Source organism: Battus philenor, unplaced genomic scaffold, assembly GCF_028537555.1.
Source record: "Battus philenor isolate CCGP_79_NKW_IND1 unplaced genomic scaffold, ilBatPhil1.0.hap1 SCAF_3, whole genome shotgun sequence".
Classification (NCBI taxonomy): domain Eukaryota; kingdom Metazoa; phylum Arthropoda; class Insecta; order Lepidoptera; family Papilionidae; genus Battus; species Battus philenor.
The window spans coordinates 9,192,552-9,213,552 of record NW_027181693.1 but is presented as its reverse complement, the minus strand read 5'-3'; the positions used below and the strand labels follow the sequence as shown (position 1 = coordinate 9,213,552).

General features: G+C 32.8%; 2 protein-coding genes across 4 annotated transcripts; both read right to left on the bottom strand.

Moving 5' to 3' along the window:
• Nucleotides 1-24: 24 nt before the first annotated feature.
• Patj (patj crumbs cell polarity complex component) lies at nt 25-14,371 on the bottom strand. Of its 3 annotated transcripts, XM_068770883.1 has the most exons (17): nt 14,258-14,371; nt 13,999-14,089; nt 13,720-13,876; nt 12,287-12,459; nt 9,777-9,903; nt 9,584-9,696; nt 9,190-9,326; nt 8,653-8,801; nt 8,178-8,255; nt 7,163-7,364; nt 6,681-6,842; nt 5,561-5,691; nt 4,536-4,721; nt 3,137-3,285; nt 2,664-2,799; nt 1,841-2,007; nt 25-1,192 (listed from the first exon to the last, which is right to left on the bottom strand). In XM_068770883.1, the coding sequence occupies exons 1-17, from the start codon at nt 14,260-14,262 to the stop codon at nt 1,040-1,042; spliced, it is 2,316 nt and encodes a 771-aa protein (XP_068626984.1). In that variant the 5' UTR covers nt 14,263-14,371; the 3' UTR covers nt 25-1,039. The 3 variants fall into 3 exon arrangements, with proteins under 3 accessions (XP_068626984.1, XP_068626985.1, XP_068626986.1); XM_068770884.1 differs by lacking the exons at nt 12,287-12,459; nt 13,720-13,876; nt 13,999-14,089; nt 14,258-14,371 and adding an exon at nt 10,552-11,473; XM_068770885.1 differs by lacking the exons at nt 12,287-12,459; nt 13,720-13,876; nt 13,999-14,089; nt 14,258-14,371 and adding an exon at nt 10,109-10,239.
• A 2,630-nt stretch (nt 14,372-17,001) lies between these two features.
• Nucleotides 17,002-19,881, bottom strand: LOC137926838 (zinc finger protein 687a-like). Its single transcript, XM_068770556.1, has 3 exons — nt 19,822-19,881; nt 19,458-19,587; nt 17,002-18,788 (listed from the first exon to the last, which is right to left on the bottom strand). The coding sequence occupies exons 2-3, from the start codon at nt 19,571-19,573 to the stop codon at nt 17,066-17,068; spliced, it is 1,839 nt and encodes a 612-aa protein (XP_068626657.1). The 5' UTR covers nt 19,574-19,587; nt 19,822-19,881; the 3' UTR covers nt 17,002-17,065.
• Nucleotides 19,882-21,001: the final 1,120 nt, after the last annotated feature.

Here is a 21,001-nt window from a genome sequence, read left to right as displayed (position 1 = left end):
CCACATTACACAAAATAAATGTAGTTAGAAGTTTAAAATATATATTTTGGTAAGATTACAGCCAAAACTTAATACTAATAAAAGTTCAATTTGTATGTGCAAGTAAAATGTAACATATTGCGTAAATTAAACTTGTTAAAGAGATAAAAAACTTAATAGATTATAAGTACAGGAATATAATTAGACTAAAATATAAATACGAAGTAGAATTAACAATTCGATAATAAATTAAGAAATGCCGATACCGGTCGCATAGAGAATAAAATTAAGATAAAAATTATACATAAAACTTCACTGACAAATTCGTGAATGAATATTAAATAGGTCTCTGCCAATTGACAGTAAAGAATTGCGGAGTGGGGGGAGGGGTTAAAAAAAAAACAGAAAGTCAAGTGACAGTGACCAATTGAAGGTTTACTTTTGAACAACAATCTGAATACTTTGAACAATAATATTAAAGTATAATGAGCATATTGTTAACTACAATAATAACAATATGGGGCTGAGCTATTCAAAATAACCTGTCTTTGCCCTTGTGAAGGCAAAAATGTGAATGCATTTTTCTTTCGTTACAAGAATGACTTGATTTAAATTGAAGTCGTCCCTACTAACGTAACCTAACCAAGCGAACGAACAAAGCGGGTACAAGTGTCTCTTCTCACCCCTCTGTCGGATCTAGTCATTACTACCGCCATAATTCGTTCGCTGAGAATAATTTTGACACTACATATTAATGCCATAAATAAATCTTGAAAAAGCATTAAAAATAAATCTCGTGGATTTTAGATTACAAAATGGAATGTATAATATCGTTATAACTATTAAAATAACTAAGTCTAGTGGATAATATTGTCGTAAACTTTGTTATAATTTGTAAGACTAATTGTCATATGAAAATTTATGAATTGTTGGTTAAATATATTTGTCATAATTTTATATATTAAAACAGAATGTTTTTATTATTTTGTCCTCGATCAAAAATAGTAATTTACTAAATAATAATATAATCATATTAATAATATTTACGTGAATGAAAGTTTTAATCAGTATTGTTTGATGGAGGTGCGGTGGAGGGTAGTGGTGGGGGTGCGTCAGCCAGTGGTAGAGGCTTCGCCACTCCAATGCGGACAACGCCCCTCGGAGCACCCTTTAACGCCGCGACCGCTTGCTCTAAACTGGCATCCTCAAGATTCTGTTAAAAATATAAATTATTTGTTAACCATTGCCAATTATTATATTTTTAAAAATAAAAATTTATTAGAAAAATTACAAAAGAATGATCTCGTGACATAGATTCAAGTGGCCAATATAAAATATAAGGTATATATGAATTGTCATATACCACATCCTGTTGTTTTAGGTGATTACATAATTGAAAGTTTTTCTCTTATAATTTCCTATTATACTTAGCGGACACCTTTAGTGACTACGCTACTATTGTGTATACTATGCAAAACCAATGTTTTAACTAACGCGCTGTGAGCTAAAAGTATAAAAATAACGCAGCTATATTCATATATCATGCTCTTCAATTGTGATAATAAAAATATAATAATATTAATACATGTAAATTAGAGAGTTATGCTAAATGTTCCCCCAATGATGTTAAACCAAAGTGTAACCAAGAGAAATAATTAGACAAAATCTTCTATAATGTCAGCAATTTTTTTTTTATCTATAACCACTAAGGAGACCGACTACATCATCAAGGTAGCCGTTAGGGCCACACATAACCAGTTATCGTGAGGTGGCGATCGTAAAGGAAGCCCGCCCTATGCCTTACAGTGGGCGTGGGCTGACATAATGATTGAAACTTATTAATAATTGTGCATATAATTACTTGATCGTTGACGAACAGCAGCCTATCCCCTGGTATGAGCCTCCCGTCCTGTTGCGCCACGCCCCCCGGCACCAGAGATCGGATGACGACCAGAGTCTTTGACGGTCTCAAAGGATCCTGGTAGTCGAGTATCGAAAATCCTAAACCACGTTCGCCCTTCACTAATTCTGTAACCAATACGTAAATAAAGATTCAATTATTGCAAGTATTACAAGTATTGTACGTATTTACTGATATCAATCAAACAATTTTCTTTATTGTTCTACCACAAGGTGATAGGAACCTTCGTCGTCGGAAAATGCTAACTTCAAGTCGCTTTTTCTAGTTATATTATAAATCTTTGGGGAAGATTTACGATGATAATTATTCTTTGTGAATGATTTAAAAAAATAAGTTTATTTTTCAATTGACTTATATATATATATGTCTGCTTCACAGAGTGTGAGATGACATATTTTACTAACGATGCCTGGCGTAAATTTCTGTAGGGTAAGTACACTAGAAAGCTATCTCGAGGGCCTAGGCTCCGACCGTTACAATATTTATTTCATCGGATCGAACAACCGCAACACCATCATATCGCATATATTTATTTATAGTACTACCGAAACCGCAGTACAGCGCCTTAGGAAAGCGATAGGTGGGAGAAAATAGGAAAAGAACGGCGGAGGAAAAAAGAGCATGACGGCGGACTTCTCCCGTCACGTCGCGCGTATACCTAAAGCGGTACAGCGGTATCGGTAGCACTACAATAATATATATTTTCTATATTCCAATTACAAGGAATATTTATTTAAAGTAATAAAACAAATGAAGATGATACCGATAATCTGCGGTTCCGAAGCCCACATAGCGAGGCCGGTAAGTGGCTCGAGACTGCGCGAGCGCACCTTGCCGCCGACAGACAAAGCGCCGCCTTCTTCACCGCCCGCACCTGCCAAACTTCCGTCAGACTTCGCCTGAAAATATATTTTAATTCATTAGACATCATTTTTGACTACAGATAATTTTATTTTTATATCCATTTTGTTAATCGAGAGATTGATATTTAGGGAAATATAGCAGTTTTTTCAGAACCAGTGGATTATATTGTTTGTGGTTATATGAATACATCAAATTACACACTCGATCATTATTTTATGGATATAAATAAATTATGTTGGAGAAGTAATGATTTGTTTACTAATTATATTATTATTAATAAATATAATATATGTTACAATAATATATGGTACAAAATATATGTTGAAAAATTAACTTACAACTTTATTATTCACACTAAAGGATCTATTTTACCTTGACAAGCGTAGGTGCAGGCGGCGCAAGATCCAGTGCTGGTGCTGGGCGTGGGCGTGCACACACCATGCACACCTCGCTCGACAATTCCTTCAATATCGATACAACTTCCAGGTGGTTCATGCCCAGCAAACGATGCCCGTTCACTTCTGCAAATAAATCATACAAGGTGATTAGTTATAGGTGTAAGCTTTCACAACTTAGCTGCCGGTCTCGCGCCGGCGCGAGATGCCTATAGACCAAATTTTATGAGCCAATACGGCGCTGACATCGAACAAAGTAACATGCTAACATATCTGTACTGTGTATTTTTCATTTATCTATTATATGCATAATTACCTTACATATGCAAATAATACTTAATTGATAACATTTTAAACTTTTTTAAAAAAAATAAACGACATAAAATAATGTTGGCTTCTGACTGACTCCCGTGTTCAAGATCCAGGCAGTGAAGATGCTAAGGGGGTGAATGTATAGCTTATTTGCTGTCAACTAATGTATGGTACGCCCTTTCACAAAATAAATGATTTCATAAATCATAACCGATGTAATGATAATATGGAGGGAAAAGGCATTTTTAAAATTTGGATAGCTACATATTAAAATTGTTGTCTAATGTCTGCCCTTGCAGACCTTGTGATATCAGAAGTTATTAGCCCGTCACATATCAATAGAAAAAAATGTAACATAATTAAAAGTGTGCACTTTATTCAGAAGTATAAAAGCTATAAGGCTTTTTGCTACCTCAACAAAGTTTATATGCTTACAACCAATCATCCTGTAGATTTAATTTTATAATCAAATAATGTATAATGAGTTCCAGGAATGGTTAGTATTGCTACAATTTGCTTATACTTGTTTTTCTAATTATAATTAATGTGCAATATTACGTAATCTAGACATGGGTATACATATTTGTTGTTACGGTGTATTGATTTTGTTACTTGACATTTGAATTTGAAACTTTAGCTTGTTACTTCTACTTATATGAATGTTGCGAAAAATTATGTTAACAGGTACACAATCAATAAATAAAAATATTATTTTTTACGTTAATATTCATTTTAAATATATGATCATAATGAAAGAGAGTGTATAGTGGTAAAATACATATGTAACATTTATCTACGGTCTTTTTGATTAAAGTTATCACACAATTGAAGAATATTTAAATCACAAAGATTCTTAGGGACAATCAGTTCGCTTTCAAGGCATAAACTTCTGTTCGAACTTAGTGAGTTCCCACGAACTTAATTATGTTATCATTCTGCCTAGTGGCGGGCCTTACCGCATCTAAAAGCCCATCTACTCCCCAATCAATGGTTCACAAAGTATATTTATGTATAAAGGTAAGCACCTAAAAGCTACGTTACTAAAAATAAACAACTTTGAATACCGAGGAGCTCGTCTCCAGGCCGGTGCACGCCCGCGCGACCCACGGGTCCCTCCGGCAGCACGCTACGTACGTAATGATGTGGACGCACCTCGCGACCTCCCTCCACGTCCACTGTGCCCTCCAAAGAGATGCCCAGACCGCCACCACCGCGTACCACTACCCCTACAACAATCTCCACGTCGTCACCTGGAATGATAATTATAAATACTATATATTTTGATGACCAATTGCAGCATAGTACACCTTAATTTTTGATATACAAAACCTTTGGAAGTACCTTCTTTGGGATGTCTCATTAACATCATTTCAATTTTATTATATCCTTAAAGACAGAAAGCAATGATGTTGGTGCATAAAAAGAGGCAAAAATGCGGATGTTGGACGAACAATTTTTACGTAGTTTACCGAAATCTACTCAGCCGATTTGAATTCAACGATTGAGCTCTTTTCCAAAATTGGATTTAACTAGTTGTAGTGTTTGTCCCAGGCATACGAGTCAACAATTTCCTGAATCGAGTCTACAACTGCTACCAGTGACTAAACTCAGAACTCTTTGACTTTGGTCCCATTGACAAGATCACAGTCGCTCAACGAGTCACAAAGATGGTCTACACTTGGGACTTCTCTACAAGACTGAATCAGGAATAAGGAGATTCGTAGACAAACGCAATGGACATAGTCCAGTAGATTGAGAAGTTAGAGTGGCAGTGGGTAGACATCAGAACAGATGGCCGCTAGGACTTTAAGATTCTGGAATGGAGGTCATGGACTGGGATGCGAAGGTGAGGACGTCCACACACAAGATAGACAGGCATTCTTGTTGTAGGTCGTTAAAAGACGTTGAATGCAGACCGCTCCAAAGTGGTCCTGTAGGATATCTATGGAGGATGCCTATGTGCAGGATTGTATGACCTACAGGTGAAATGATGATGATGATGATTCAAAGACGTTTATAAATCGTACTACTATCGTATTAAGTAATAATATTTAAAATTTGGTGGTTGTATAAAGAAAATGCAAATAACCTAGTATGGCCTGCCATTTGCGTCGTATGGCCTCTTTCTGTTCGTGTGTCCGCGGCATTTCGAATGTGGGCTGCGGAACAGGACTCAGAGGTAGCGACGGCTCCGCGGTTTCTTCTTCGTTTGGCTCTGAACTGTGAATGAATTTTTTTTTTAATCTCGTTCACTACCAACACAAAATCCACAAAACACTGAACAAAAGAAGTGTTAAAAAATTAGAAGTATCAGGGAATAATAAACACAGCGACTGGAAAATCACTTAAACAACTTGGCCACCCACCCGCATCAGCAACTATTTGTTATATTAAACGAGTGAAGCGCTATGACACACAAAAACTTGAGGACAGATGGCGAAGGAAGATATTTCATGCTAAGGATTGGGGCGGCCAAGCGTGATAAAGGACATGGAACATATCTGCTCATTGTTTGGGATTGATTGCAAATAATAAATAAGAATTTAAAAATACTTAAGAATTTTTGGCAACATCTCTGATGAACACAAACAAATTTAAACCTTAAAAGATTATTACTAGATTCAATTTGAATTAAACTTGCATCGTTGAATGAGATGTTACATCATTAAACTTCCACCATTTGGTTGTACAAGTGTTTACCTACTAAATTCTTAAATTATTGATGTGATTTTTTTCTTCATAAATTATCTTTTATTTTTGTTACTTGTGGGGTCTGTTTTTTTTTTTTGCCTTTAACATTGAAAATTTTGTTGGCGATCCAAAATAAATTGAAAATAAGTGGTTCATGTCCAAGAATAATGACAAAAAATAATTAACGAAATTTCTGGCTGATTGTAAATAGAGAGAAGGAAAAAAATCTTGTTCGCGAGTTATAGATATTGGCTAGCGATTAAAGTGTAAGCAAGAAAATTACACTGTTGACTGTCAGATAATGTGCGCAGGAATTGATATGCGCATGTAGTTTTCCTTGCTGAGTTGGCAATGGCCATCACGCCCTTTCTTTGCGTGTTTTGGTTAACGTTGACTTCTCCATTTATATATAACCTCTTTGCAGAAACTGAGCCCAAGATATACCTCAGGGACCTAGATCTGAGCTGCTAGTTTATTTGTTCTTCCTGAACTGACAAAAGGTGTGTAGCAGCACTCACGAAGTATGCAGGTGCATCATCTGCACGTCGTGCGGATGCGACGCGTGGCGTGGGTCGGGCCGATGCATGTGCAGGAACGGGTTGTGTGGCACCACGCTCGCTGCACTTTCTCCAGCCGCTATAGCCTGTTGCAGTTGCTCGAACTTTTCGCCGCGAAGATATCTGTCCATGGTGTATGTTTACTTAAGACTAATATATTAATTTTTTTCTATCTCCTCAATTATTAGAGTAGACTGGAAAAATAATTTACAAGTTTGCCTTAAAAATTAATTAAAAATTAATTTTCATTATTAAAGTTTTGCAGATCACGAAATTGACAAATATTATTGAAAAGTTGTCAAATAATTAAATAATGTGAGTACTACTAAAATTGAGGGTTGCGAGGATTTTCAGTAGCATTAATGTCTATGTAGGCTTTACAGATCAGATAACACTGAATATGTCGGGGTGGTTTATATTATCATAGTTTAAAAAATACGTGCCTCTCTAGTTCTAGAGTAACGACGCTTCCACTTTGTTTGAGCGCGTCAACGGCGCGCTGATTTGACTTGCCGGCGAGAGAGGCGCCATCTACCGCTACGATTCGGTCGTTGACCCTCACAGCTCCACTGAGAGCTGCTGCACTGCCAGGTGTTACCGACTTCACAAAAATTCCCGACAGTTCTTCTTTCTCACATACATACCCTGTTATATGATAAAGATTCATTATCCAGAGTAATAGTAATATATTATATATTATGGTTTGAATCATAAATGGACTCGAAACGTATGTACTCGCTTTTTGGTACAGCTACAAGTCGTATAAATGATTTTTTTTGGGCTGTACTTTCGCAGCTCATCATTACAGACTGTACCAACTTAAAGTAAAATTTTTGAAAGCTACTTATATATATATATATATATATATATATATATATATATATATATATAAGTAGCTGTATATGTACATATATATATATATATATATTTATGTATATGTATACATATATATATATATATGTATATGTACATATATATATATTTATACAATTGGCCCCTACGTATTCAGATCTACTGGATACTTAAAAAGGTTTAACTTTACTACTAGGAACCCTGAAGTAGACTAGGCTAGGGATTTCTCTACAAGATTAATTAAGGAACGAGGACATTTACCAACTAAAGTAATCAACATAACTGTTGGAAAATGGTGAGAAGGTTGATGTGGCACGGGGCAGATCAGATCACGCGGTTCTGGATGAAGCCCATGGACCAACAAGCGTTGCGTAGGATGTTCACTCACAAAGTGGACAGACAACTTTGTTAGGGTCGTTGGAAGATGCAGGTTCCTTTTAACGAACCTCTTGGAAATCTATGGGAAGGCTTATGTCCAGCAGTGTACGTCTTACACCTGAAATGATGATGATGACAGAAAAATGGTTCTCTTTCTGGCTTTACTAAAATCATATTGGATCGTGACTATGCTAGTATTTTAGTAATTAAATTTTTAATATAGCCTACCTGCTATTGTTATCCCTAATCCATTTTCATCCTTCTTTAATTGCACTGTGAATCTATCGACTTCTGGGGATTCAGCATCTGCATTAATATTGATATGTTAAATTTCATCTTCTTTCCTCATGTTGAAGTGTTGATTTAAATTTTATTATTTTACATTTTGTATGTATTCACGACAATAATTATACTATTATGTCCTAAAAGTCTTAATTACAAGTAGAAATGGGCACAATACTTATAGTACTGGCGGAGTGGACAAAATGCAATGCAAAATGAAAACAAAAAAAGTAACAGAAAAATAAATCCAAGCAATGATTAACAAATGGAGATCAACATCTGTGGTGGCTTATTAAGTGTGTATCTCCAATGACTTAGATAATTCTAAAAATAATTAATGTTTCAAAAGTGCATGTAAATGCCAATTTGAATAAGAGTATTTTCAAAAATAAAATTAATTTGAATTTATCAGTGGACATACCTGTCTCTGGTGGTGGTGTGACTGCAGTACCGAAGACAAATCTGGATGTAGTCAAATTAGATGGTGCTGGTGTGGGCTGCGTATTGAACACTTGCTCGAAACCAGTGTCCAAAAGATAACGATCCAAAGCTTCTGGGTTTGAAAGTAATCTAAAACATATGTTAAGTTCGTTTCGTGTGTTTTGTTTATTAAAACTAATTTATTTTGTTATAAACATGTTCATGCCAAAAATTTAATGCATTTTCATTTGCATTTGTTCTTATCTAAAGCAGAGTATAACCTTTTACAGATTACTACTACCTTTACTCTATCATTGCCTATGTTATGGATGTTGTCCTTTTTACAAAATAGTTATTACCAATTTTTTATAATTATAACATGTTAATGGTGGTATTTCAATGCAGTTGGGCGTTTTAAATTGAGCAAGGAAATAAAAATTATGTGATCACAAGTTATATCTTTAAAGTTTAGACGTAATTATAGCTTTTATCTATTACAAGGAAAATCATTGTTCAGACTGTTACATATAACTAATACCTTGCCGGGACAACAGGGGCAATAGAAGCATGGACTGCAGCGGGATCTACTGCGCGAGCCACCACAAGTCGCACCCGGGATCCTGAAGCTCTCAACACACCTGCAACTTGCTCAGAACCCATCTCCATTAAGCTGACCTGAAAATCAAAATATATCAAATTTAACGGCTAATGTTTTTTTACTAAGTCGATCGATGATATAGTTAAGGCTGCGGGAAATCACTGGATGGGAATAGCGCAAGATCAGTCATCGCAACGATCTTTGAGAGAGGCCAGCTTCATATCACCTTTTAGCTGATATAAAAATGATGATGATTAAATTTTGGGTCAATTTATCTGATGAACGTTATCTAATAAAAGGAATACATATTTAAAATGTGCCAAGAAAACCTTACATCTCCTATTTGTAATATATGATCTCCTGATTTCAAACGACCATCACGGTCTGCAACACCGCCTGCCAGAATAGTTTTAACAATAACCCCACTGGTTCGAGCGCCAATAATACCTGCAATTGATTACAATATATAAGATCAACACTAAGAAAAAACTCGGAAACAATAATATTAATTATAAAATCGAAATTACCAAAGCCCAGTCCAGTTCCATCATTCACTAAATTGATAATTTCAACTTGTGCCCAATCTCCTGCAACTATATTAGTAGCTGATGCTAAGGAGTCATCATTCCGTGATAAGTCAAGCAAGCCATGTGTCTACAAAATAATAAAAAAATTGAAAAAGAAATCATTCACTTAGACTATTTCTATCTTTAAAAAAATTTTGGCAAAAAGCCTGAATATAGTCAAAATTAAGATGTTATTACTAAGCCTGTACAAAGAATTTTACAAATAAGAAAAACTTTGTAACAAATATTGTACAGTCATTTCATCTAATGCTGGGTCAATAAGCATTTACTACCTTATATATCAACATATTTATGCGGGAGATTTAGATTTAGATAATTTCTCTTTCACCAGTGGGATCTTTGGTTTGGAAAAATGTTCAGAACACTCGCATTCTTAACAAGTGCAACGCATCTATTTTTTTTGGACTTTCGATCTATATCAATCCTGGCATTTCTATCCAAGATTTTGGAAATTTAATTCAAACTTAACTCTGTAAATTCCTGTATCAATACCCCTCAATACCCTTTTACCTGGCTTTCGACCCGGTCACAGCCCTACCACTATCCCAGTTCATATTACAGATGACATCAGACAATAAATGGAGGAAGATAAGTTAACAATCCTTGATCTATCGATTTTAATAATGCTTTTAACACCGTTGACTTTAGTTTCCTGCTCGGCATATTGAGCTCTCTTAACATATCTCCAATGACAATCACGTGGTTTCCCAGTTACCTTTCTGGATGCCAACAGCGAGTTTGAGTTAACGACAATTTTTTGCTCTTTATTGACACAATTTCTCATCACTTTCGTTCTGCCTGCCACCTTTATGCAGATGATCTTCAAATTTATTCTCAAGCATCACTGGATAAGATGGTGGAAGCTATTACTGACATGACTGTGACATGAACAACATTAACGAATCGAGCAAAGCATATTGATTAACCGTAAATTCATCTAAGACGCAGACCATTGTAATCAGCAGTAGTTGGATGCTATTAAAATTAAACTGGGTGCTACTACCATCATTAATTTGTAGCGGCACAGTCATTCCGTCCAGTGAGACAGTTAAAACCTTTGGTATTCATTTCGATAAATGACTTTCTTGGGGACCACGGGTTTGGGAAATAAGCCGTAAACTATTTGCATCGGCGGTGTCTTTGCGACGTCTAAACTATTTTTTACCTATTACAACTAAGATTTCTCTTGCATTGTCACTCCTCCTCACCCTTGCATTGTTTAGACCTCACTGAAAATCAACTAAATAAACTTAAACACCTTCAAAACTTCTGTTCTCATTTCATATTTGTAGTCTGAAAATATGATCACGTTTCCTAATTACGCGTTAAGATCAATTGATCACCCATAAGGCTTCGTCGGAATTCCCACATCTTTTATCTAGTCTATAATATTCTTATCAATCTGCTCACTCCCTCTTATTTCTAATCAAGATTTAAATTTCTTTATGGTACACATGAGAAGTCTTCGAGATCATCAGAGAATCTTAACTTAAAATTGCCGATGCATTCTTCTTCGTTCATGGCAAATCTTTTACCATTCAGAACGTTAGCTTGTGGAATGCATTACCGAATATAAGACGTGCCAAGTCAATATTTATGTTTAAGAATTATTTACTAGACCGTTGATTATTTATTGTGTGTTTCTTTCTTCGATCTGAAGTATGTGCGATTTAAGTTAGTTTGAGGTTTTTATTAATTATTTGTACTTATAATTATGCATCATACTGTATTTACCTTAAGTATATATGAATAAATGTATGCTATATACATGTGTTTTAATTATAGATACACGTTAATTACCCGTTATTTACCCCTCAACCGTTTCCATACCATGGCTCTCTGGAAGAAATTGCCTCATGTAGGACCGCCAATTGTATATTTTTTTAATACAATTTGTGTATTTTTTTTTAACGTGTACAATATGAAGTATTAACAAAATTGATGACACAGAGTTTTGTAGAACAGCAAAAATTTTATTGAGTATCAATGTATAAATGATTTTGTTGCATCTAATGAAAACATGGCTATAAGTATTTCGCCCACTCCTCTTTTGGGTTTTTCTCTATGACAATTTCGAATACAGCCCCTGCTTTTTTGGCGTTTTGAAAATATTATGTTAACTTTGATACAGATAGAATGATGATCATCTAATTTTCATGTTACCACCCATTTAAAATGAATAAAACAGTGATGCAATGTTAATGAATAGTTTAGTAAAGAGATCTGTTTTCGAATTTTAACTTTTTTTAAAAAAAAATTTAAGCCGCCAGTTCTATCTGCTTTCATTGTCACCAATTCATACAAAGTAATCTATTATCGTACCAGCAACTACTAATATATATCGGGTACAATAGGTCAGGATCATCATATACCATCATTGTACTTTAGATTTTACCCAAATGAATAATTTTAATTTTTGAATGAAATTATTTATTATAAAGACATATTACCTGTTTTGGTGACATACTGGAGTCAATAGAGGCTGTATCAAGTCCCAATATACGCTCATTATCTGAATTAGAACCAAATTCCAAACTGTGTGGTGGAGAAACCTGTGGTACCCGTTGTTCCTCTTCTCCTTCATGCAAACCATAAAGGTTTCTAGTTTGTAAAGCTAAATCACCTATATAACATTACAAATTAAAGCTAAGACCACATTGTTTAAAAAATCCAGTTAATTTATCTACTGCAGTATAAATACCTCAGCGGCAGAGGGCAGTGACTTGCAATAGTAGGTAACAGTTTTGATTACCAGGATACAATTTTATATAATTAACAATTTGTGCATTAATTATATAGCAATACTACTGCTCACAAACATGTTTGCAAGATATGGTCAGCAGCATACCATAATACAACACTGTGATCGCAAATCTGCTTGCCAAGTGTGATGATTGTTGGGATTTCCCCCATAGATATATTTGAGGAAGGCCTATGCCTTGCAATGGGCATCTATGGGCTGGAATGTCGAATTTAAGTATTTATAAGTATTACCACATAGTGGTGTAGCATTTTTGTTAGAAATAACATACATATACATAATATATAATAAGGAAACACTAAATAAAATTATAATTTAGAACAAAAATTGATGTACACTGTATTATACTTTATCTAACTTATTTCAGCTATGTCACGAGGGTTTGGCTCTCCAGTATAGAAACATATCAAGGATCATGTTAAGAGAGTACTGGTAATTACTGGTAATAGAAGATATAATATACATGGTGAAGCATGCCATTATGGAAATGCAGTGTCTAGAATTTAGGAATTGTGAGAGCTCTAGTGCGAGATCTTATTCATGTAGATTTGTGAGGTTCATTTCCTATAAGTTACTCAAAGTAACACCATTTTTTGGTTTAGTAAATGATAGTCGTAGTAAAGGAAAGTATAAGAGTTGTAATTTTCTCTGAAAATTCATTAAATTCAGACAGAGACTTCTTCTGGGTTTACCTTACAAGTAGTTGAGAGATATACTAAGCTTATAGTCATGGAGCAGAGCAAGAAATCACATTATAAGAAAATATTGAGCTGTACAAAACACAGCTAGAACAATTGAACTCTCACTCTGAATTTGCTCTGGGAGTATGTGTGGCTATGACTTGACTGACAAATCTACTGTGACATCAGATCACATTCATGACTTCAAGGATGGCCATTTTAATGATGGTAAGAATTAAGGACAGAAATACTGAACTTATAACTGCAGTCACATATAATTTAAGTGACAAGGTGCAGTGGAAGTTTGCTGGGCACATATCCTGTAATATTAGTTGAAAGAAAATTTAATATAGTTTATTATCTACCTGGTACATAATCTTTAAACAAAAACACCACACAACTTTGTATTGCTATAATAATAAAATCTTTAACATGAATGTACCAGCAGGAGTGATGTCAAAATCGCCAGGTAATATTGAAGGATGATGAGCAACTTGAGTAGCCAACATTGCAACAGAATCATGTAAAGTTGCAATACTTCTTAATATTGGACTTTCCAAAAGGGTAAGAAGCATATTCAAATCATCATTAGTTGCTGCCTGGAATAATGAAAATTATACTTAATAAAGTATTGAACATATAATAATACAAAACCTTCACAAAAGTTTTTGAAATCTACTATTTTCAACACACATGCAAACAAATACTTTGATTAACATACCTTAAGTTTTGGATCGTCACTTGAATCAACTGCAGCTTTTACACTTTCTAATTGCTGCAAGGCATTAGATATATTCACACCAAGGTGCATGCTGGAAAAAGAGTTTATATTTATAGATTACAAAAAAAGACTTAAGCATATTTTTCAGTGTTAAATGCTTAACATTACACAGAAAAATAAGTTTATAACATATAAAATGTATAAAATAATATTTCTTTTAATTGTATTTATATACTTATAGAAAAATATTGGATCTTACGTCATTAATTCTAATTTAAAATAAGACCGGATGTAGTATTTCAAGTTATTAGGAAATTGTTATTTACGCAGAAAATTAATCGCGAAAAATGTGAAAAAACTAAAAAAGAGAGTAATCAAGCAAAATATTTAGTAATTTAGATAAGTCAATGTCAGATTAAAAAGCCACAGAGTAGTGCAACTTCAAAGTGCAGAATTGATTATACAAATAATTAAGTGTAAGTTTCAAAAGACCGACTTTATTTTCAAATAAACGACATTCTTTCTTACAAATTTAAAGGTCATTTAATTTTCAAATTATATTTTATGAGGTTAATTGTTAACCTCATTGGATATGAGAAGCCAAACGTTTTCATAATTTTTCAATTTTATTTACATTGCTGTCGTAAAGATACTTAATCACGATAATGTTTGTACAAAAATTAAATCATCATCTACGATTTCAATCGCATAAGGCGTAAAAAAATGATTTTCTGGATTTACTTTTTCTTTGCAAGTAGACCGATAGTGGTTTTAGTAGACATATAGACAATAATATAATAATAAGACAATAATAATAAAAAAATTCGAAAAAAATAACGAAAATACATTATTAATACTTCAGTTCAAAAATGTTTAATTCGTTTGATAAATGTAATTTTAATTCGAGCTAAAAATTACAAAATTTAAAACTTTGTTGACGTTTTAATTTTATTTTATGTAAATTATTTTAATTTCATATTTATATTTTACATGATGGATATATAGAGTTGTAGAATGTTCATATAATATTATAGGTGAATTTAAAAGTGCTACCATCACTAAAAAATCCTAACGCGATTTTTATATTATGTCAAACAAGTTTATTAAGATTATTATTATGTGACGTTCTTCCAAGTAAATCTTAGGTACCTTAAGTATTTTTTCATAAAAGAATTGATTGGAGTAAAAAGTAAAATTTGTAACCAGACAAAATCAAAACTTTTGTGATTATATTTGGAAATTTCGTAATAACTCTAAATTTATGTTGATACAGAATGACTGACAACGAAGAAGTGATCGATTTGACCGATTCGTTTATTTTAGCAAATCACCGTAGCCTTAACAATGAAATAATAGTAATAGACACAGAAGAATCATTCGACGAGGGCAATGTATGTACAAAGGAAAAGAAAACCACAGAATCACCTGTAAGAAGTTCGGTAAGAAAAAACTTCTTATGTTATTAACTTTTAATACAAGTGTAGTAATGTTATTTATTTTTAGGACGAACCAAAACTTGAAGAGAAAAAATCAAGTAAATTCGGCCAATGCCCTATTTGTATGGAAGAATTAGGAAAATCTCCAATGGCTTCAACTAGATGTGGTCATGTCTATTGCATCAGTTGTTTAAAGGAATCTTTACTAGTTGAAAAAAAGTGTCCTACCTGCAGGACTTCGTTGAAAGGACCAATGTCATTTCATCCTCTTTACTTGGGTTCTTGAATATATACTTAAATACTTAGTTATAATTTTCTTCTTTACTTAGTTTAATTTTAGTTTGTCTGGTAAATTTCAAACTGAATTTCATTCATAAGACTCATGAAAGCATGATTAATTTTATAAATGTAACCATTAAATAAGAAGTTACCAAACATTACTAACTATAAGCAACTAGTTTAATCTCACTTTATTTATTTATTAAAACTAGAACATTATGAAACATTTTGTAAGTCTTGATATGAATAAGTTAGTTATAAAATATTTAGTTAATTTTTTAATACTGCATGGAGAGGGATATTGAGTTACAAATAATAATTATTATTTTTATATAGATAAGATAGACTAGCTTCTTGTACAAAAAGGTTATGGTAAAGTAAATAGTTTGCTTATTGTTATACTGGTAAAATAAAAAATGCAGGTGTAATTACGTTGTATTAAATATAAAACTAAACAATGATAAGATTATAGTCTAAAGTAGTCATCAAATTTTAGAATAAATCTTGAGTTTAAGTAAGAAAATAGTTTGTTTTATTTATTTTCAGTAAGACTAGGTAAAAAATTTCCTCTTTTATTTTGAAATTGTTCATAATTTTTTGTATAATTTTTGTTTTTATGAAAAAAAGTGAAATTAAGATAACATTAATGAGTTCTGGTAAAATTACAATATTCATATTTTCAACAATGTATTAGGTCTACCAGAAAGTTCAGTCTGTTTTAGAATGAAACAAAGGAATACATCATTATTTATGACTTCTTGCCAGCGTGATGGCAAACTGGATGGATGGAAACTGTACCTTCACCAAACACTTTCAATACATTTCTACATGTTCTGTAGCATTTCTTCTTATTGAAATTCATACAAAATACAGTGGCATAAATGAACTTTGTCAGTAGCTATGGGTACATGATCGTGTCTCATTTAATACCAACAAGAATGAACTTTGTTTTAGTTCATCTGCGATGAAAATGAGTGTACATTGTTAGTGATCAAAAGAGAGAGCCAAATATGTGTCACAGGAATATGCGCCATACTTGTTGAAACTGATTGTAACTGGAGCGGACAGAACTTTCCAGTAGACCTAATATTTATACTAAACTAGGTGTGTAGACATATTTTGCAGAGCCAAAAGTTACTGGCCTGTACATTCCAACAAGAGAAATTTAATTTCAAAATGGTTACTTTTTTATAAGTAATTAGGAATAAAATTTATGTAATAAACTTTGTTTATGTATTTAAGTTGTTATATTTCTAAAGGAATAATATGTTGGTTTTAAAATTCAGAGTTTATTTTTTTAACCACTTTACAATTAATTCATCATAATTATACATTACATACACAATCTAGTTCTATACATTGTTACCTTTACTGGTATTTTTCATTAAGAATGCCATTCCATGCACCCTAAAGTGTTTTCTTAAATTATCTGAGTTATCAAATAGTTCTCTACAAATTTGACATTGGTTTTCTTTCAGTGGCTTATTATCACTAATAATCTCAGGTCTTTTATTTTTAATAAGTGCTTTTTCATTAAAACATTGCTTTCTGTCAATGTAATCCACTGCATCTGATATACTATGCTCCAATAAAAGATGTGTTGAAAATGATGGTTTAACTGCAAAGTTTTGACCACACTCCATACATTGATAGGCCATGTATGGGTCTCTGTGCTCTCTCATATGCATGTCAAGTGATTCCATGTCTTTATTTTGTAGATTGCATATTTGACATAAAAATAAATTGTTACTATTTTGAAAACATGTACTTCTTTTTACATAAGATGTATCTCGTCTGTAGGTTTCTTTTAGTAGGATCTTTTTTAATATGCTCCTTTTTGTAGTATAATCTTTTTTATCAAGTTTTTGGAGTGTAATTTTAATATCTACACATTTGAAGCTTTTATGGAACTTATAATAATGTTTTTTTATTTTTTCCCAATTTTGAGAGATATGATTTTTGCACAAAGGACATATAATGCGACTTTTATCAATTATTTTAGTTTTTGTAGCATGTTGTTTTGATAGGGATAATAATTTATTTGGACACTCTATAGCTACTAAATTGACTTCATTTTGTTTCTTGTTAAAAGTGAAATTTTGTTTACAGAGTTTAATTTTTTTCTTGCCTGTATTAATGTTTGTGTCTTCATTTAAAATACTAGCACATAACTGTTTAGTTATATTTATTTTTTGAGAGTGATTATTTACGTGATGACTTATTAAAATAGTTGCCTCTTTAAAAATTTTTCCACAAGTCCAACATGGATATACATAGTTTTTAATGTGAGTTTTTAAATGTTTATTCACATGATTTGCAATAATAAATTTTCCAGAGCATTTTTGGCATTGATAATAGCATATGGGTTTTATTTCATGCTTGTGGATTTCCAAATGTGTTGTGCATAAAACACTCTCATTGTAACTACATTCTAAACAACTTGGACACTTATATATTTTCTTCAAATGTAGTGTTTTCATATGATTATTATATTCATTTGGATGAAAAATGGAACAGTTTTCAGTAGAACAATATAAACGAGCAGTGGCTCTCATCATTTTGAATCCTTCACAATCATGGCCATATGGATAATGTACACTCTTGGTGTCTAATTGGATACCACATTCTGGACAGTAAAAAGGTGGACGTTTTAAGTGAATGCGCAAATGAGCTTTTATTGCACAAATTGTAGGTAAAGTAAACATGCAAATGGGACATGAATATACTAATGCATTTGAAAATTGCATGTAATGTGTTGCTCTATCTTTATAAGCTATTCCTGTCCTAGTATTATCAGCTTTACATTCATAACATGTAGAGTTTCTCGATAACAGACTTTTATTTAACAGGGGACAATCATTTTGAGATTCTTCTTCAGTAGAAACTGGTAAAAAAGGTTCTATTTTTAAATCACTTACATTTATAGTAGCAGTTTTAAAAACATGTGATCTTATGTGGCTTAACAAATTACAACGGTTGAAAAAAAGTTTTAAACCACCACAATGTCGACAATTATATGTGATTTTCACAGATTTCCTGTTTATGTGATAATCATAACTTGACTCCAAAATAAACCTGAAATTGTACAAATTTTAAATTCATTAAAGTTGCTATTTTTTGCAAATGCAATTACTAAATTCAAATTATTAAAGTTATTTTAGGGTTGTTGTAGTTTAGAGATGCTACATAAATCAGATAGTTTTCCCATGTAACTTAAATCATCATCAACCATCTGTTTTTGTAACAGAAGACTGTTATTAATAATGCATTATGGATTAATTTTCCTAAAAAAGTAACAAAACAAACAGTTACAATAAAATGTCCATACTCCCAGGATTTAAATAGTTTCAGTAAACAGTAATCCACAAAAAATATATAGTTTTTTTTTTCAATAAATACTAGTGGATTACATGCATTTTGTACATGCAGTAGGAGCATTCAAGTTGACTTATGCATTGTTTACCAAAATCACAAAGGCTGATATACAGCATGTTTAATCTTTTATCTTCTATTTATGTTTGTAATAAATTATCTAAGCTATTTAAACATTTTTGCTCTAACTAGGATAAATATAAAAGCTATTTATATCCAACTAGTACAATTAACTACAAACCACGAAAATTTATTTCCAAATGCCATGGTATAAATATACATTAGAAAATAGGTCTTTCATTTAGAATTTATGTTTCCATTTGTAACTGTAGACAAGAATACTTATGGTATATATAAAGAGAATGCGATTACCTGTCACCACAATCATGGCACGAAAATAATTTATGTCCATAAGTGCGTATGGGAATAATGTAATTTGGTATAGGTTTAGAAAACAATAATGTCTTTATTATATTTTTATCTGCCATCGCTTTTCAAAAAACTGAAAATAAACAAAATACAATGTTTAAGTATTAAATCATGTCACATTTTCAAAATTGCTATTTAATATAATTTAAAAAACTTCACTCCTTTTAATAAAAAAAAAATCCAACAAAATATTAGTATCGAAATATCACTACACATATTTTCTGTGTGCTTGTTTTCTGATAACAGACAATAAGATATGAGCATATAGAGATTTAAGGTTTTAGATGCATTTTATGTCTTTACTCACATCACTGTTATAAAAGTGTCGATCTATGTTGTACCCTCAAAAAATAAACTCATATTTACGAGAAGGCTTTAATGAGAAATATTCAATAAATGTCTGTCAAAGCGCCCCCACCGTAAAAATATAGAATTACTTAAAGTTAGGTATCGCCAATACTAAAAATATGAATGTTACCAGTACTACAAAATAATATTTTCTTATTTATTGGATCGATTAATATTACACTAATTTTTAATGAAATAAGTATTCAGATTAACTTAAAATAAATGACATGTATACTTTCGTAGATTTGTTGTCTGATTTTTTCATTTGAGGGCAAGGGCGGATTACAACGTAATTGTATGCGGCTAATGCCGTTAGTCTTACGCAGCTGTCTCTCACGACGGATATCGTGTTATTGATAATTCTCGGCCAGTCCACCCGGAGGTCTGATTCTACAAAAAAGAGAACAATTTTTGGTTAACTGCCGTTTTCTATCTTGCAACCCATATATTGGACAAGAACTACAACTAATGAAAACGAAGGGATATTTTTAGTATTTTAATCGGTGCAAGTCTATTCAGGAACCACGAGTTGATTACGTAGATTGCTCTTTGCTTTGTTGATAGGGACCATTTTGCTTTATGTGGAGAAATCCATTGTGGGGGCATGTTTATATGTCAGTGCTACGGGAAAGTTTTCGAACTCGTTTAAGGTCCTACTATTGGTGATATGACACTCCGTTAAAGGACAACCTCATGTTTCTCTTGCTATGTACAGGTGTTCCAAAACGTAGCGCATTTTATTTCCCGGGTTGTTTAATTAATGCAGGCAAATGTCAATTGGTTACCTAAAGGTCAATTTACCGTTATCCAAATTTCAACCAAGTTATACAAGTTATACCCACTGGCTCCCCATCCACAGTGCGACTTTACTTATTCGCAGACGGTTGGAACAGCGGCTTATCGACTGTTCTCTCAGATACGAAAGAGGGCGCGGTCGCGCCTACTACTGCTCTTTATCCTTGTTATCTTCAGAATTGGGTTTATCGAACCCACTCAGAGCGGAAGCCTTGACGGGCTATAAAGGTCTTCGTCAATTTCATCCTGGTGACCATTTTCTGTGTATTTTATTCTTTATTCACCTATAATGACTGGTGTAATACTAGACACGTTGAAATAATTTAAATATGTGTAGGAGTATA

Bases quoted from the DNA above. Each gene is read 5' to 3' on its own strand.
- Patj (XM_068770883.1), bottom strand. The intron at 8,802-9,189 runs GTATTAGTTATA...CATATGTTTTAG, and splicing joins GCCCCTGTTGTCCCGGCAAG to ATTACTTTCAAACCCAGAAG. The intron at 2,800-3,136 runs GTAAAATAGATC...ATATATTTTCAG, and splicing joins CTGCACCTACGCTTGTCAAG to GCGAAGTCTGACGGAAGTTT.
- LOC137926838 (XM_068770556.1), bottom strand. From the start codon at position 19,573: ATGGCAGATAAAAATATAATAAAGACATTATTGTTTTCTAAACCTATA. The intron at 18,789-19,457 runs GTAATCGCATTC...GTACAATTTCAG, and splicing joins TGCCATGATTGTGGTGACAG to GTTTATTTTGGAGTCAAGTT.